Raw genomic sequence first — 18439 nt, forward strand, 5'->3', positions numbered from 1 at the left:
TGCCCATTAATACTCACCCTCTCCCCACTCCCTGCCCATTAATACTCACCCTCTCCCCACTCCCTGCCCATTAATACTCACCCTCTCCCCACTCCCTGCCCATTAATACTCACCCTCTCCCCACCCCCTGCCCATTAATACTCACCCTCTCCCCACTCCCTGCTCATTAATACTCACCCTCTCCCCACTCCCTGCAAAATAATACTCACCCTCACCCTGCCCATTAATACTCACCCTCTCCCCACTCCCTGCCCATTAATACTCACCCTCTCCCTGCCCATTAATACTCACCCTCTCCCCTCTCCCTGCCCATTAATACTCACCCTCTCCCCACTCCCTGCCATTAATACTCATCCTCTCCCCACTCCCTGCTCATTAATACTCACCCGCTCCCCACTCCCTGCAAAATAATACTCACCCTCTCCGTGCCCATTAATACTCACCCTCTCCCCACTCCCTACCCATTAATACTCACCCTCTCCCTGCCCATTAATACTCACCCTCTCCCCTCTCCCTGCCATTAATACTCATCCTCTCCCCACTCCCTGCAAATTAATGCTCACCCTCTCCCCACTCCCTGCCCATTAATACTCACCCTCTCCCCACTCCCTGCCATTAATACTCATCCTCTCCCCACTCCCTGCAAATTAATGCTCACCCTCTCCCCACTCCCTGCCCATTAATACTCACCTTCTCCCCACTCCCTGCCCATTAATACTCACCCTCTCCCCACTCCCTGCAAATTAATACTCACCCTCTCCCCACTCCCTGCCCATTAATACTCACCCTCTCCCCACTCCCTGCCCATTAATACTCAACCTCTCCCCTCTCATTAATACTCACCCTCTCCCTGCCCATTAATACTCACCCTCTCCCTGCCCATTAATACTCGCCCTCTCCCCACTCCCTGCCCATCAATACTCACCCTCTCCCCTCACTCCCTGCCCATTAATACTCACCCTCTCCCTGCCCATTAATACTCACCCTCTCCCCACTCCCTGCCCATTAATACTCACCCTCTCCCCACTCCCTGCCCATAATACTCACCCTCTCCCCTCTCACTGCCCATTAATACTCACCCTCTCCCCACTCCCTGCCCATTAATACTCACCCTCTCCCCACTCCCTGCCCATTAATACTCACCCTCTCCCCGCCCATTAATACTCGCCCTCTCCCCGCTCATTAATACTCGCCCTCTCCCTGCCCATTAATACTCACCCTCTCCCCGCTCATGAATACTCACCCTCTCCCCGCTCATTAATACTCACCCTCTCCCCTCTCCCTGCCCATTAATACTCACCCTCTCCCCGCCCATTAATACTCGCCCTCTCCCCACTCCCTGCCCATCAATACTCACCCTCTCCCCTCACTCCCTGCCCATTAATACTCACCCTCTCCCTGCCCATTAATACTCACCCTCTCCCCACTCCCTGCCCATTAATACTCACCCTCTCCCCACTCCCTGCCCATAATACTCACCCTCTCCCCTCTCACTGCCCATTAATACTCACCCTCTCCCCACTCCCTGCCCATTAATACTCACCCTCTCCCCACTCCCTGCCCATTAATACTCACCCTCTCCCCGCCCATTAATACTCGCCCTCTCCCCGCTCATTAATACTCGCCCTCTCCCTGCCCATTAATACTCACCCTCTCCCCGCTCATGAATACTCACCCTCTCCCCGCTCATTAATACTCACCCTCTCCCCTCTCCCTGCCCATTAATACTCACCCTCTCCCTGCCTATTAATACTCACCCTCTCCCTGTCCATTAATACTCACTCTCTCCCTGCTCATTAATACTCACCCTCTCCCTGCCCATTAATACTCACCCTCTCCCCGCCCATTAATACTCACCCTCTCCCCACTCCCTGCCCATTAATACTCACCCTCTCCCCTCTCCCTGCCCATTAATACTCACCCTCTCGCCTCTCCCTGCCCATTAATACTCACCCTCTCCCTGCCTATTAATACTCACCCTTTCCCTGTCCATTAATACTCACTCTCTCCCTGCTCATTAATACTCACCCTCTCCCTGCCCATTAATACTCACTCTCTCCCCTCTCCCTGCCCATTAATACTCACCCTCTCCCTGTCCATTAATACTCACTCTCTCCCTGCTCATTAATACTCACCCTCTCCCTGCCCATTAATACTCACCCTCTCCCCGCCCATTAATACTCACCCTCTCCCCTCTCCCTGCCCATTAATACTCACCCTCTTCCCTCTCCCTGCCCATTAATACTCACCCTCTCCCCACTCCCTGCCCTTTAATACTCACCCTCTCCCCTCTCACTGCCCATTAATACTCACCCTCTCCCAACTCCCTGCCCATTAATACTCACCCTCTCACCACTCCCTGCCCATTAATACTCACCCTCTCCCTACTCCCTGACCATTAATACTCGCCTTCTCCCCGCCCATTAATACTCACCCTTTCCCCGCCCATTAATACTCACCCTCTCCCCGCTCATTCATACTCACCCTCTCCCCTCTCACTGCCCATTATTACTCACCCTCTCCCTGCCCATTAATACTCACCCTCTCACTGCTCATTAATACTCACCCTCTCTCTGCCCATTAATACTCACCGTTTCCCCGCCCATTAATACTCACCCTCTCCCCGCTCATTCATACTCACCCTCTCCCCTCTCACTGCCCATTATTACTCACCCTCTCCCTGCCCATTAATACTCACCCTCTCACTGCTCATTAATACTCACCCTCTCTCTGCCCATTAATACTCACCCTCTTCCCACTCCCTGCTCATTAATAAATGACGATTATATGATTGTACGATTCTATAATTGAACGAATGCTTGCTGATGCCTGTCCTGTGCAGGTCGACCAAAGGTGCATCGAAGGCTCGCCGGGACCACATCAACACGGAGATCCGGGGCCTGAGGGAGCTGCTGCCCATCACACAGCCCGACAAACAGCGACTGTCCTACCTGCACACCATGGCACTGGTCAATATCTTCATCCGCAGGACCCTCTACTCACCGGGTAAGGCTCGGGTCTGGGCATGGTGCTGGGGAAAGGGGAGGGGAGTGGGGCTGATCGTATCGCTCTTTCAAAGGGCCGGCACATACACGGTGGGCCAAATGGTCTCCTGCTGTTCTGTAATTGGCGGAATTCCACTGAAAGCTACCAGGACAGCAACATACAAGGGGGGGGAGGGGCAGTACTGAGGGAGTGATGCACTGTCGGAGGGGCAGTACTGAGGGAGTGCCGCACTGTCGGAGGGGCAGTACTGAGGGAGTGCTGCACTGTCGGAGGGGCAGTATTGAGGGAGTGCCGCACTGTCGGAGGGGCAGTACTGAGGGAGCGCTGCACTGTCGGAGGGGCAGTACTGAGGGAGTGCTGCACTGTCAGAGGGGCAGTACTGAGAGAGTGCTGCACTGTCGGAGGGGCAGTACTGAGGGAGTGCTGCACTGTCGGAGGGGCAGTACTGAGGGAGCGCTGCACTGTCGGAGGGGCAGTACTGAGGGAGTGCCGCACTGTCAGAGGGGCAGTACTGAGGGAGTGCTGCACTGTCGGAGGGTCAGTACTGAGGGAGCGCCCCCTGTCGGAGGGGCAGTACTGAGGGAGTGCCGCACTGTCGGAGGGGCAGTACTGAGGGAGCGCTGCACTATCGGAGGGGCAGTACTGAGGGAGTGCCGCACTGTCGGAGGTGCTGTCTTTCACATGAGATGTTAAACCGAGGCCTCCTCTGCTCTCTCGGATAGATGTAAAAGATCCCATGGCACTATTGTGAAGAAGAGCAGGGGAGTTATTCCCGGTGTGCTGGCCAATATTTCTCTCTCAACCAACATCACTAAAACGGATTATCAGGTCATTATCACATTGCTGTATGTGGGATCTTGCTGTGCACTAATTGGCTGCCGTGTTTCCCACAATACAACAGTGACTACACTTCAAAAGTACTTCATTGGCTGTAAAGAGCTTTGGGATGTCCTGAGGTTGTGAAAGGCGCTATAGAAATGCAAGTTCTTCCTTTTAACAGGATTTAGCTGACCTTTGATTAATTGTTTGACAGGAGGTCCGGCCTTGCTCAGTGTTGGGGTTTGCCGCCTGGAACTATTTTCTCTGACACTCACTTCCCTTTCCCGACTGTGGTTTCAGAAACAATTGCGGAACGTGGGGACGGTCTGCCCCCCTGTGGTGATCTGGACTTCCTGCAGGCAATTCCCGGCTTCATCATCGCCATGACGAACAGCGGAAAACTGGTGCACGTGTCGGAGAATGTCAGCGAGTATCTGGGGCTCTCGATGGTAAGTGTTACTGCAGCTCCTTGCCACCGTACAGTCACCATTTACACTTTTTCACACACAAAGGGGAGTGGAAATTTGGAACTCGCTCCCCCAAAAGGTGTAACAGGCTCGAGGGGCTGAATGGGCCTCCTCCTGTTCCTGTGTAACAGACTCGAGGGGCTGAATGGGCCTCCTCCTGTTCCTGTGTAACAGGCTCGAGGGGCTGAATGGGCCTCCTCCTGTTCCTGTGTAACAGGCTTGAGGGGCTGAATGGGCCTCCTCCTGTTCCTGTGTAACAGGCTCGAGGGGCTGAATGGCCTCCTCCTGTTCCTGTGTAACAGGCTCGAGGGGCTGAATGGGCCTCCTCCTGTTCCTGTGTAACAGGCTCGAGGGGCTGAATGGCCTCCTCCTGTTCCTGTGTAACAGGCTCGAGGGGCTGAATGGCCTCCTCCTGTTCCTGTGTAACAGGCTCGAGGGGCTGAATGGGCCTCCTCCTGTTCCTGTGTAACAGGCTCGAGGGGCTGAATGGGCCTCCTCCTGTTCCTGTGTAACAGGCTCGAGGGACTGAATGGCCTCCTCCTGTTCCTGTGTAACAGGCTCGAGGGTCTGAATGGGCCTCCTGTTCCTGTGTAACAGGCTCGAGGGGCTGAATGGGCCTCCTGTTTCTGTGTAACAGGCTCGAGGGGCTGAATGGGTCTCTTCCTGTTCCTGTGTAACAGGCTCGAGGGGCTGAATGGGCCTCCTCCTGTCCCTGTGTAACAGGCTCGAGGGGCTGAATGGCCCTCCTCCTGTCCCTGTGTAACAGGCTCGAGGGGCTGAATGGCCTCCTCCTGTTCCTGTGTAACAGGCTCGAGGGGCTGAATGGGCCTCCTCCTGTTCCTGTGTTACAGGCTCGAGGGGCTGAATGGGCCTCCTCCTGTTCCTGTGTAACAGGCTCGAGGGGCTGAATGGGCCTCCTCCTGTCCCTGTGTAACAGACTCGAGGGGCTGAATGGGCCACCTCCTGTTCCTGTGTAACAGGCTCGAGGGGCTGAATGGGCCACCTCCTGTTCCTGTGTAACAGGCTCGAGGGGCTGAATGGGCCTCCTCCTGTTCCTGTGTAACAGACTCGAGGGGCTGAATGGGCCTCCTCCTGTTCCTGTGTAACAGGCTCGAGGGGCTGAATGGGCCTCCTCCTGTTCCTGTGTAACAGGCTTGAGGGGCTGAATGGGCCTCCTCCTGTTCCTGTGTAACAGGCTCGAGGGGCTGAATGGCCTCCTCCTGTTCCTGTGTAACAGGCTCGAGGGGCTGAATGGGCCTCCTCCTGTTCCTGTGTAACAGGCTCGAGGGGCTGAATGGCCTCCTCCTGTTCCTGTGTAACAGGCTCGAGGGGCTGAATGGCCTCCTCCTGTTCCTGTGTAACAGGCTCGAGGGGCTGAATGGGCCTCCTCCTGTTCCTGTGTAACAAGCTCGAGGGGCTGAATGGGCCTCCTCCTGTTCCTGTGTAACAGGCTCGAGGGACTGAATGGCCTCCTCCTGTTCCTGTGTAACAGGCTCGAGGGTCTGAATGGGCCTCCTGTTCCTGTGTAACAGGCTCGAGGGGCTGAATGGGCCTCCTGTTTCTGTGTAACAGGCTCGAGGGGCTGAATGGGTCTCTTCCTGTTCCTGTGTAACAGGCTCGAGGGGCTGAATGGGCCTCCTCCTGTCCCTGTGTAACAGGCTCGAGGGGCTGAATGGCCCTCCTCCTGTCCCTGTGTAACAGGCTCGAGGGGCTGAATGGCCTCCTCCTGTTCCTGTGTAACAGGCTCGAGGGGCTGAATGGGCCTCCTCCTGTTCCTGTGTTACAGGCTCGAGGGGCTGAATGGGCCTCCTCCTGTTCCTGTGTAACAGGCTCGAGGGGCTGAATGGGCCTCCTCCTGTCCCTGTGTAACAGACTCGAGGGGCTGAATGGGCCACCTCCTGTTCCTGTGTAACAGGCTCGAGGGGCTGAATGGCCTGTTCCTGTGTAACAGGCTCGAGGGGCTGAATGGACTCCTCCTGTTCCTGTGTAACAAGCTCGAGGGGCTGAATGGGCCTCCTCCTGTTCCTGTGTAACAGGCCCGAGTGGCTGAATGGGCCTCCTCCTGTTCCTGTGTAACAGGCTCGAGGGGCTGAATGGGCCTCCTCCTGTTCCTGTGTAACAAGCTCGAGGGGCTGAATGGGCCTCCTCCTGTTCCTGTGTAACAGACTCGAGGGGCTGAATGGGTCTCCTCCTGTTCCTGTGTAACAGGCTCGAGGGGCTGAATGGGCCTCCTCCTGTTCCTGTGTAACAGGCTCGAGGGGCTGAATGAGCCTCCTCCTGTTCCTGTGTAACAGGCTCGAGGGGCTGAATGGACTCCTCCTGTTCCTGTGTAACAGACTCGAGGGGCTGAATGGGCCTCCTCCTGTTCCTGTGTAACAGGCTCGAGGGGCTGAATGGACTCCTCCTGTTCCTGTGTAACAGACTCGAGGGGCTGAATGGGCCTCCTCCTGTTCCTGTGTAACAGGCTTGAGGGGCTGAATGGGCCTCCTCCTGTTCCTGTGTAACAGGCTCGAGGGGCTGAATGGCCTCCTCCTGTTCCTGTGTAACAGGCTCGAGGGGCTGAATGGGCCTCCTCCTGTTCCTGTGTAACAGGCTCGAGGGGCTGAATGGGCCTCCTCCTGTTCCTGTGTAACAGGCTCGAGGGGCTGAATGGCCTCCTCCTGTTCCTGTGTAACAGGCTTGAGGGGCTGAATGGCCTCCTCCTGTTCCTGTGTAACAGGCTCGAGGGGCTGAATGGGCCTCCTCCTGTTCCTGTGTAACAGGCTCGAGGGGCTGAATGGGCCTCCTCCTGTTCCTGTGTAACAGGCTCGAGGGGCTGAATGGCCTCCTCCTGTTCCTGTGTAACAGGCTCGAGGGGCTGAATGGTCCTCCTCCTGTCCCTGTGTAACAGGCTCGAGGGGCTGAATGGACTCCTCCTGTTCCTGTGTAACAGACTCGAGGGGCTGAATGGGCCTCCTCCTGTTCCTGTGTAACAGGCTCGAGGGGCTGAATGGGCCTCCTCCTGTTCCTGTGTAACAGGCTTGAGGGGCTGAATGGGCCTCCTCCTGTTCCTGTGTAACAGGCTCGAGGGGCTGAATGGCCTCCTCCTGTTCCTGTGTAACAGGCTCGAGGGGCTGAATGGGCCTCCTCCTGTTCCTGTGTAACAGGCTCGAGGGGCTGAATGGGCCTCCTCCTGTTCCTGTGTAACAGGCTTGAGGGGCTGAATGGGCCTCCTCCTGTTCCTGTGTAACAGGCTCGAGGTGCTGAATGGCCTCCTCCTGTTCCTGTGTAACAGGCTCGAGGGGCTGAATGGGCCTCCTCCTGTTCCTGTGTAACAGGCTCGAGGGGCTGAATGGGCCTCCTCCTGTTCCTGTGTAACAGGCTTGAGGGGCTGAATGGGCCTCCTCCTGTTCCTGTGTAACAGGCTCGAGGGGCTGAATGGGCCTCCTCCTGTTCCTGTGTAACAGGCTCGAGGGGCTGAATGGCCTCCTCCTGTTCCTGTGTAACAGGCTCGAGGGGCTGAATGGCCTCCTCCTGTTCCTGTGTAACAGGCTTGAGGGGCTGAATGGGCCTCCTCCTGTTCCTGTGTAACAGGCTCGAGGGGCTGAATGGGCCTCCTCCTGTTCCTGTGTAACAGGCTTGAGGGGCTGAATGGGCCTCCTCCTGTTCCTGTGTAACAGGCTCGAGGGGCTGAATGGCCTCCTCCTGTTCCTGTGTAACAGGCTCGAGGGGCTGAATGGGCCTCCTCCTGTTCCTGTGTAACAAGCTCGAGGGGCTGAATGGGCCTCCTCCTGTTCCTGTGTAACAGGCTCGAGGGGCTGAATGGGCCTCCTCCTGTTCCTGTGTAACAGGCTCGAGGGGCTGAATGGCCTCCTCCTGTTCCTGTGTAACAGACTCGAGGGGCTGAATGGGCCTCCTCCTGTTCCTGTGTAACAGGCTCGAGGGGCTGAATGGCCTCCTCCTGTTCCTGTGTAACAGACTCGAGGGGCTGAATGGGCTTCCTCCTGTTCCTGTGTAACAGGCTCGAGGGCTGAATGGCCTCCTCCTGTTCCTGTGTAACAGGCTCGAGGGGCTGAATGGGCCTCCTCCTGTTCCTGTGTAACAGGCTCGAGGGGCTGAATGGCCTCCTCCTGTTCCTCTGTAACAGGCTCGAGGGGCTGAATGGGCCTCCTCCTGTTCCTGTGTAACAGGCTCGAGGGGCTGAATGGGCCTCCTCCTGTTCCTGTGTAACAGGCTCGAGGGGCTGAATGAGCCTCCTCCTGTTCCTGTGTAACAGGCTCGAGGGGCTGAATGGACTCCTCCTGTTCCTGTGTAACAGACTCGAGGGGCTGAATGGCCCTCCTCCTGTCCCTGTGTAACAGGCTCGAGGGGCTGAATGGCCCTCCTCCTGTCCCTGTGTAACAGGCTCGAGGGGCTGAATGGCCTCCTCCTGTTCCTGTGTAACAGGCTCGAGGGGCTGAATGGGCCTCCTCCTGTTCCTGTGTAACAGGCTCGAGGGGCTGAATGGGCCTCCTCCTGTCCCTGTGTAACAGACTCGAGGGGCTGAATGGGCCACCTCCTGTTCCTGTGTAACAGGCTCGAGGGGCTGAATGGCCTCCTCCTGTTCCTGTGTAACAGGCTTGAGGGGCTGAATGGCCTCCTGTTCCTGTGTAACAGACTCGAGGGGCTGAATGGCCTGTTCCTGTGTAACAGGCTCGAGGGGCTGAATGGGCCTCCTGTTCCTGTGTAACAGGCCCGAGGGGCTGAATGGGCCTCCTCCTGTCCCTGTGTAACAGACTCGAGGGGCTGAATGGGCCACCTCCTGTTCCTGTGTAACAGGCTCGAGGGGCTGAATGGCCTGTTCCTGTGTAACAGGCTCGAGGGGCTGAATGGACTCCTCCTGTTCCTGTGTAACAAGCTCGAGGGGCTGAATGGGCCTCCTCCTGTTCCTGTGTAACAGGCCCGAGTGGCTGAATGGGCCTCCTCCTGTTCCTGTGTAACAGGCTCGAGGGGCTGAATGGGCCTCCTCCTGTTCCTGTGTAACAAGCTCGAGGGGCTGAATGGGCCTCCTCCTGTTCCTGTGTAACAGACTCGAGGGGCTGAATGGGTCTCCTCCTGTTCCTGTGTAACAGGCTCGAGGGGCTGAATGGGCCTCCTCCTGTTCCTGTGTAACAGGCTCGAGGGGCTGAATGAGCCTCCTCCTGTTCCTGTGTAACAGGCTCGAGGGGCTGAATGGACTCCTCCTGTTCCTGTGTAACAGACTCGAGGGGCTGAATGGGCCTCCTCCTGTTCCTGTGTAACAGGCTCGAGGGGCTGAATGGACTCCTCCTGTTCCTGTGTAACAGACTCGAGGGGCTGAATGGGCCTCCTCCTGTTCCTGTGTAACAGGCTTGAGGGGCTGAATGGGCCTCCTCCTGTTCCTGTGTAACAGGCTCGAGGGGCTGAATGGCCTCCTCCTGTTCCTGTGTAACAGGCTCGAGGGGCTGAATGGGCCTCCTCCTGTTCCTGTGTAACAGGCTCGAGGGGCTGAATGGGCCTCCTCCTGTTCCTGTGTAACAGGCTCGAGGGGCTGAATGGCCTCCTCCTGTTCCTGTGTAACAGGCTTGAGGGGCTGAATGGCCTCCTCCTGTTCCTGTGTAACAGGCTCGAGGGGCTGAATGGGCCTCCTCCTGTTCCTGTGTAACAGGCTCGAGGGGCTGAATGGGCCTCCTCCTGTTCCTGTGTAACAGGCTCGAGGGGCTGAATGGCCTCCTCCTGTTCCTGTGTAACAGGCTCGAGGGGCTGAATGGTCCTCCTCCTGTCCCTGTGTAACAGGCTCGAGGGGCTGAATGGACTCCTCCTGTTCCTGTGTAACAGACTCGAGGGGCTGAATGGGCCTCCTCCTGTTCCTGTGTAACAGGCTCGAGGGGCTGAATGGGCCTCCTCCTGTTCCTGTGTAACAGGCTTGAGGGGCTGAATGGGCCTCCTCCTGTTCCTGTGTAACAGGCTCGAGGGGCTGAATGGCCTCCTCCTGTTCCTGTGTAACAGGCTCGAGGGGCTGAATGGGCCTCCTCCTGTTCCTGTGTAACAGGCTCGAGGGGCTGAATGGGCCTCCTCCTGTTCCTGTGTAACAGGCTTGAGGGGCTGAATGGGCCTCCTCCTGTTCCTGTGTAACAGGCTCGAGGGGCTGAATGGCCTCCTCCTGTTCCTGTGTAACAGGCTCGAGGGGCTGAATGGGCCTCCTCCTGTTCCTGTGTAACAGGCTCGAGGGGCTGAATGGGCCTCCTCCTGTTCCTGTGTAACAGGCTTGAGGGGCTGAATGGGCCTCCTCCTGTTCCTGTGTAACAGGCTCGAGGGGCTGAATGGGCCTCCTCCTGTTCCTGTGTAACAGGCTCGAGGGGCTGAATGGCCTCCTCCTGTTCCTGTGTAACAGGCTCGAGGGGCTGAATGGCCTCCTCCTGTTCCTGTGTAACAGGCTTGAGGGGCTGAATGGGCCTCCTCCTGTTCCTGTGTAACAGGCTCGAGGGGCTGAATGGGCCTCCTCCTGTTCCTGTGTAACAGGCTTGAGGGGCTGAATGGGCCTCCTCCTGTTCCTGTGTAACAGGCTCGAGGGGCTGAATGGCCTCCTCCTGTTCCTGTGTAACAGGCTCGAGGGGCTGAATGGGCCTCCTCCTGTTCCTGTGTAACAAGCTCGAGGGGCTGAATGGGCCTCCTCCTGTTCCTGTGTAACAGGCTCGAGGGGCTGAATGGGCCTCCTCCTGTTCCTGTGTAACAGGCTCGAGGGGCTGAATGGCCTCCTCCTGTTCCTGTGTAACAGACTCGAGGGGCTGAATGGGCCTCCTCCTGTTCCTGTGTAACAGGCTCGAGGGGCTGAATGGCCTCCTCCTGTTCCTGTGTAACAGACTCGAGGGGCTGAATGGGCTTCCTCCTGTTCCTGTGTAACAGGCTCGAGGGCTGAATGGCCTCCTCCTGTTCCTGTGTAACAGGCTCGAGGGGCTGAATGGGCCTCCTCCTGTTCCTGTGTAACAGGCTCGAGGGGCTGAATGGCCTCCTCCTGTTCCTGTGTAACAGGCTCGAGGGGCTGAATGGCCTCCTCCTGTTCCTCTGTAACAGGCTCGAGGGGCTGAATGGGCCTCCTCCTGTTCCTGTGTAACAGGCTCGAGGGGCTGAATGGGCCTCCTCCTGTTCCTGTGTAACAGGCTCGAGGGGCTGAATGAGCCTCCTCCTGTTCCTGTGTAACAGGCTCGAGGGGCTGAATGGACTCCTCCTGTTCCTGTGTAACAGACTCGAGGGGCTGAATGGCCCTCCTCCTGTCCCTGTGTAACAGGCTCGAGGGGCTGAATGGCCCTCCTCCTGTCCCTGTGTAACAGGCTCGAGGGGCTGAATGGCCTCCTCCTGTTCCTGTGTAACAGGCTCGAGGGGCTGAATGGGCCTCCTCCTGTTCCTGTGTAACAGGCTCGAGGGGCTGAATGGGCCTCCTCCTGTCCCTGTGTAACAGACTCGAGGGGCTGAATGGGCCACCTCCTGTTCCTGTGTAACAGGCTCGAGGGGCTGAATGGCCTCCTCCTGTTCCTGTGTAACAGGCTTGAGGGGCTGAATGGCCTCCTGTTCCTGTGTAACAGACTCGAGGGGCTGAATGGCCTGTTCCTGTGTAACAGGCTCGAGGGGCTGAATGGGCCTCCTGTTCCTGTGTAACAGGCCCGAGGGGCTGAATGGGCCTCCTCCTGTTCCTGTGTAACAGGCTCGAGGGGCTGAATGGGCCTCCTCCTGTTCCTGTGTAACAGGCTCGAGGGGCTGAATGGCCTCCTCCTGTTCCTGTGTAACAGACTCGAGGGGCTGAATGGGCCTCCTCCTGTTCCTGTGTAACAGACTCGAGGGGCTGAATGGGCCTCCTCCTGTTCCTGTGTAACAGGCTCGAGGGGCTGAATGGGCCTCCTCCTGTTCCTGTGTAACAGGCTCGAGGGGCTGAATGAGCCTCCTCCTGTTCCTGTGTAACAGGCTCGAGGGGCTGAATGGACTCCTCCTGTTCCTTGTGTAACAGACTCGAGGGGCTGAATGGGCCTCCTCCTGTTCCTGTGTAACAGGCTCGAGGGGCTGAATGGACTCCTCCTGTTCCTGTGTAACAGACTCGAGGGGCTGAATGGGCCTCCTCCTGTTCCTGTGTAACAGGCTCGAGGGGCTGAATGGGCCTCCTCCTGTTCCTGTGTAACAGGCTTGAGGGGCTGAATGGGCCTCCTCCTGTTCCTGTGTAACAGGCTCGAGGGGCTGAATGGCCTCCTCCTGTTCCTGTGTAACAGGCTCGAGGGGCTGAATGGGCCTCCTCCTGTTCCTGTGTAACAGGCTCGAGGGGCTGAATGGGCCTCCTCCTGTTCCTGTGTAACAGGCTTGAGGGGCTGAATGGGCCTCCTCCTGTTCCTGTGTAACAGGCTCGAGGGGCTGAATGGCCTCCTCCTGTTCCTGTGTAACAGGCTCGAGGGGCTGAATGGGCCTCCTCCTGTTCCTGTGTAACAGGCTCGAGGGGCTGAATGGGCCTCCTCCTGTTCCTGTGTAACAGGCTTGAGGGGCTGAATGGGCCTCCTCCTGTTCCTGTGTAACAGGCTCGAGGGGCTGAATGGGCCTCCTCCTGTTCCTGTGTAACAGGCTCGAGGGGCTGAATGGCCTCCTCCTGTTCCTGTGTAACAGGCTCGAGGGGCTGAATGGCCTCCTCCTGTTCCTGTGTAACAGGCTTGAGGGGCTGAATGGGCCTCCTCCTGTTCCTGTGTAACAGGCTCGAGGGGCTGAATGGGCCTCCTCCTGTTCCTGTGTAACAGGCTTGAGGGGCTGAATGGGCCTCCTCCTGTTCCTGTGTAACAGGCTCGAGGGGCTGAATGGCCTCCTCCTGTTCCTGTGTAACAGGCTCGAGGGGCTGAATGGGCCTCCTCCTGTTCCTGTGTAACAAGCTCGAGGGGCTGAATGGGCCTCCTCCTGTTCCTGTGTAACAGGCTCGAGGGGCTGAATGGGCCTCCTCCTGTTCCTGTGTAACAGGCTCGAGGGGCTGAATGGCCTCCTCCTGTTCCTGTGTAACAGACTCGAGGGGCTGAATGGGCCTCCTCCTGTTCCTGTGTAACAGGCTCGAGGGGCTGAATGGCCTCCTCCTGTTCCTGTGTAACAGACTCGAGGGGCTGAATGGGCTTCCTCCTGTTCCTGTGTAACAGGCTCGAGGGGCTGAATGGCCTCCTCCTGTTCCTGTGTAACAGGCTCGAGGGGCTGAATGGGCCTCCTCCTGTTCCTGTGTAACAGGCTCGAGGGGCTGAATGGCCTCCTCCTGTTCCTCTGTAACAGGCTCGAGGGGCTGAATGGGCCTCCTCCTGTTCCTGTGTAACAGGCTCGAGGGGCTGAATGGGCCTCCTCCTGTTCCTGTGTAACAGGCTCGAGGGGCTGAATGGGCCAACTCCTGTTCCTGTGTAACAGGCTCGAGGGGCTGAATGGGTCTCCTCCTGTTCCTGTGTAACAGGCTCGAGGGGCTGAATGGGTCTCCTCCTGTTCCTGTGTAACAGGCTCGAGGGGCTGAATGGGCCAACTCCTGTTCCTGTGTAACAGGCTCGAGGGGCTGAATGGGCCTCCTGTTCCTGTGTAACAGGCTCGAGGGGCTGAATGGGCCTCCTCCTGTTCCTGTGTAACAGGCTCGAGGGGCTGAATGGGCCTCCTCCTGTTCCTGTGTAACAGGCTCGAGGGGCTGAATGGGCCTCCTCCTGTTCCTGTGTAACAGGCTCGAGGGGCTGAATGGCCTCCTCCTGTTCCTGTGTAACAGGCTCGAGGGGCTGAATGGCCTCCTCCTGTTCCTGTGTAACAGGCTTGAGGGGCTGAATGGGCCTCCTCCTGTTCCTGTGTAACAGGCTCGAGGGGCTGAATGGGCCTCCTCCTGTTCCTGTGTAACAGGCTTGAGGGGCTGAATGGGCCTCCTCCTGTTCCTGTGTAACAGGCTCGAGGGGCTGAATGGCCTCCTCCTGTTCCTGTGTAACAGGCTCGAGGGGCTGAATGGGCCTCCTCCTGTTCCTGTGTAACAAGCTCGAGGGGCTGAATGGGCCTCCTCCTGTTCCTGTGTAACAGGCTCGAGGGGCTGAATGGGCCTCCTCCTGTTCCTGTGTAACAGGCTCGAGGGGCTGAATGGCCTCCTCCTGTTCCTGTGTAACAGACTCGAGGGGCTGAATGGGCCTCCTCCTGTTCCTGTGTAACAGGCTCGAGGGGCTGAATGGCCTCCTCCTGTTCCTGTGTAACAGACTCGAGGGGCTGAATGGGCTTCCTCCTGTTCCTGTGTAACAGGCTCGAGGGGCTGAATGGCCTCCTCCTGTTCCTGTGTAACAGGCTCGAGGGGCTGAATGGGCCTCCTCCTGTTCCTGTGTAACAGGCTCGAGGGGCTGAATGGCCTCCTCCTGTCCGTGTGTAACAGGCTCGAGGGGCTGAATGGGCCTCCTCCTGTTCCTGTGTAACAGGCTCGAGGGGCTGAATGGGCCTCCTCCTGTCCCTGTGTAACAGGCTCGAGGGGCTGAATGGGCCTCCTCCTGTTCCTCTGTAACAGGCTCGAGGGGCTGAATGGGCCTCCTCCTGTTCCTGTGTAACAGGCTCGAGGGGCTGAATGGGTCTCCTCCTGTTCCTGTGTAACAGGCTCGAGGGGCTGAATGGGCCTCCTCCTGTTCCTGTGTAACAGGCTCGAGGGGCTGAATGGGCCAACTCCTGTTCCTGTGTAACAGGCTCGAGGGGCTGAATGGGTCTCCTCCTGTTCCTGTGTAACAGGCTCGAGGGGCTGAATGGGCCTCCTCCTGTTCCTGTGTAACAGGCTCGAGGGGCTGAATGGGCCAACTCCTGTTCCTGTGTAACAGGCTCGAGGGGCTGAATGGGTCTCCTCCTGTTCCTGTGTAACAGGCTCGAGGGGCTGAATGGGCCTCCTCCTGTTCCTGTGTAACAGGCTCGAGGGGCTGAATGGGCCTCCTCCTGTTCCTGTGTAACAGGCTCGAGGGGCTGAATGGCCTCCTCCTGTTCCTGTGTAACAGGCTCGAGGGGCTGAATGGGCCTCCTCCTGTTCCTGTGTAACAGGCTCGAGGGGCTGAATGGCCTCCTCCTGTCCGTGTGTAACAGGCTCGAGGGGCTGAATGGGCCTCCTCCTGTTCCTGTGTAACAGGCTCGAGGGGCTGAATGGGCCTCCTCCTGTCCCTGTGTAACAGGCTCGAGGGGCTGAATGGGCCTCCTCCTGTTCCTCTGTAACAGGCTCGAGGGGCTGAATGGGCCTCCTCCTGTTCCTGTGTAACAGGCTCGAGGGGCTGAATGGGTCTCCTCCTGTTCCTGTGTAACAGGCTCGAGGGGCTGAATGGGCCTCCTCCTGTTCCTGTGTAACAGGCTCGAGGGGCTGAATGGGCCAACTCCTGTTCCTGTGTAACAGGCTCGAGGGGCTGAATGGGTCTCCTCCTGTTCCTGTGTAACAGGCTCGAGGGGCTGAATGGGCCTCCTCCTGTTCCTGTGTAACAGGCTCGAGGGGCTGAATGGGCCAACTCCTGTTCCTGTGTAACAGGCTCGAGGGGCTGAATGGGTCTCCTCCTGTTCCTGTGTAACAGGCTCGAGGGGCTGAATGGGCCTCCTCCTGTTCCTGTGTAACAGGCTCGAGGGGCTGAATGGGCCTCCTCCTGTTCCTGTGAAATATTCTCCCTGTTGAATCCTTGGGTGAAACGACCAATGTACCCTGATTGGGGGTGGTGCCTTTAAGAGGGGAGGGGAGAATTGGAAACAGCCGAGAGCTGGATTTGACAGCGACCTCCTCATCTCTCTGTCTCTTTCTCCCCCACAAGATCGACCTGGTGTCGCAGGGAGACAGCTTTTATCAGATGATTGATGCTGGAGATCAGAAAATTGTTCGCGAATCGCTCGAATCAGCAACTGCAGGAGACTCAGGTAAGGGACACAAAAGCATCTCTTGATACTGCCTGACCTGCTGAGTATTTCCAGCTTTTTCTGTTTTTACTTTAGGCGAGAGATACGTCGGGATAAAAAAATCCAATTCTCCACCACGGAGATGGAATGGTGCGATCCAATCCTCCCCCGCACGGTGAATGGTGCAATCCAATCCACCCCCAATGGAATGGTGTGATCCAATCCTCCTCCACGGTGATGGAATGGTGCGATCCAATCCCGCCCCCACCCCCCCCCCCCCACCCCGGTGATGGAATGGTGCGATCCAATCCTCCCCCCACGGTGATGGAATGGTGCGATCCAATCCTCCCCCCACGGTGATGGAATGGTGCGATCCTATCCTCCTCCCACTGTGATGGAATGGTGCGATCCAATCGTCCCCCCCAACCATGGTGATGGAATGGTGCAATTCAATCCTCTCCCTGGACCCGGGGGGGGGGGGAGTGGCACCAAGCTCCTGGACCCCGGGGTGGGGCACCGAGGATTGGACCCGGGGGGAGGGGGGAGGGGCACCGAGGATTGGACCCGGGGGGGGGGGGGAGGGGCACCGAGGATTGGACCCGGGGGGAGGGGGGAGGGGCACCGAGGATTGGACCCGGGGGGGGGGGGAGGGGCACCGAGGATTGGACCCGGGGGGAGGGGGGAGGGGCACCGAGGATTGGACCCGGGGGGGGGGGGGGAGGGGCACCGAGGATTGGACCCGGGGGGAGGGGGAAGGGGCACCGAGGATTGGACCCGGGGGGGGGGGGGGAGGGGCACCGAGGATTGGACCCGGGGGGAGGGGGGAGGGGCACCGAGGATTGGACCCGGGGGGGGGGGGGGGAGGGGCACCGAGGATTGGACCCGGGGGGGGGGGGGGAGGGGCACCGAGGATTGGACCCGGGGGGGGGGGGGGAGGGGCACCGAGGATTGGACCCGGGGGGGGGGGGGGGAGGGGCACCGAGCTCCTGGACCCGGGGGGGGGGGGAGGGGCACCGAGCTCCTGGACCCGGGGGGGGGGGGGGAGGGGCACCGAGCTCCTGGTCCCGGGGGGGGGGGGGGAGGGGGGAGGGGCACCGAGCTCCTGGTCCCGGGGGGGGGGGGGGGAGGGGCACCGAGCTCCTGGACCGGGGGGGGGGGGGGAGGGGCACCGAGCTCCTGGACCCGGGGGGGGGGGGGAGGGGCACCGAGCTCCTGGACCCGGGGGGGGGGGGGCACCGAGCTCCTGGACCCGGGGGGGGGGGGAGGGGCACCGAGCTCCTGGACCCGGGGGGGGGGGGGCACCGAGCTCCTGGACCCGGGGGGGGGGGGAGGGGCACCGAGCTCCTGGACCCGGGGGGGGGGGGAGGGGCACCGAGCTCCTGGACCGGGGGGGGGGGGCACCGAGCTCCTGGACCCGGGGGGAGGGGGGGAGGGGCACCGAGCTCCTGGACCCGGGGGGGGGGGGGAGGGGCACCGAGCTCCTGGACCCGGGGGGAGGGGGGGGAGGGGCACCGAGCTCCTGGACCCGGGGGGGGGGGGGAGGGGCACCGAGCTCCTGGACCCGGGGGGGGGGGAGGGGCACCGAGCTCCTGGACCCGGGGGGGGGGGGGGGAGGGGCACCGAGCTCCTGGACCCGGGGGGGGGGGGAGGGGCACCGAGCTCCTGGACCCGGGGGGGAGGGGCACCGAGCTCCTGGACCCGGGGGGGGGGGGAGGGGCACCGAGCTCCTGGACCCGGGGGGGGGGGGAGGGGCACCGAGCTCCTGGACCCGGGGGGGGGGGGGGTGGGGCACCGAGCTCCTGGACCCGGGGGGGGGGGGAGGGGCACCGAGCTCCTGGACCCGGGGGGGGGGGGAGGGGCACCGAGCTCCTGGACCCGGGGGGGGGGGGGTGGGGCACCGAGCTCCTGGACCCGGGGGGGGGGGGGGAGGGGCACCGAGCTCCTGGACCCGGGGGGGGGGGGGGGGGAGGGGCACCGAGCTCCTGGACCCGGGGGGAGGGGCACCAAGCTCCTGGACCGGGGGGGGGGGGGGGAGGGGCACCGAGCTCCTGGACCCGGGGGGGGGGGGGAGGGGCACCGAGCTCCTGGACCCGGGGGGGGGGGGGTGGGGCACCGAGCTCCTGGACCCGGGGGGGGGGGGGGAGGGGCACCGAGCTCCTGGACCCGGGGGGGGGGGGGAGGGGCACCGAGCTCCTGGACCCGGGGGGAGGGGGGAGGGGCACCGAGCTCCTGGACCCGGGGGGGGGGGGGAGGGGCACCGAGCTCCTGGACCCGGGGGGGGGGGAGGGGCACCGAGCTCCTGGACCCGG

General features: G+C 60.1%; 1 protein-coding gene across 1 annotated transcript in view; it reads left to right on the forward strand.

The window, feature by feature from the left end:
- Window positions 1-2825: 2825 nt before the first annotated feature.
- The window catches only part of npas4l (neuronal PAS domain protein 4 like), a 30446-nt gene continuing 14832 nt past the window's right edge, over window positions 2826-18439 (forward strand). The window contains exons 1-3 of the mRNA XM_070870675.1: window positions 2826-3006; window positions 4126-4274; window positions 16049-16151. Coding sequence (XP_070726776.1) covers window positions 2826-3006; window positions 4126-4274; window positions 16049-16151 — 433 coding nt within the window. The remainder of the gene's footprint in view (window positions 3007-4125; window positions 4275-16048; window positions 16152-18439) is intronic.

Source organism: Pristiophorus japonicus, unplaced genomic scaffold (assembly GCF_044704955.1).
Source record: "Pristiophorus japonicus isolate sPriJap1 unplaced genomic scaffold, sPriJap1.hap1 HAP1_SCAFFOLD_160, whole genome shotgun sequence".
NCBI classification, from domain to species: Eukaryota; Metazoa; Chordata; class Chondrichthyes; family Pristiophoridae; genus Pristiophorus; species Pristiophorus japonicus.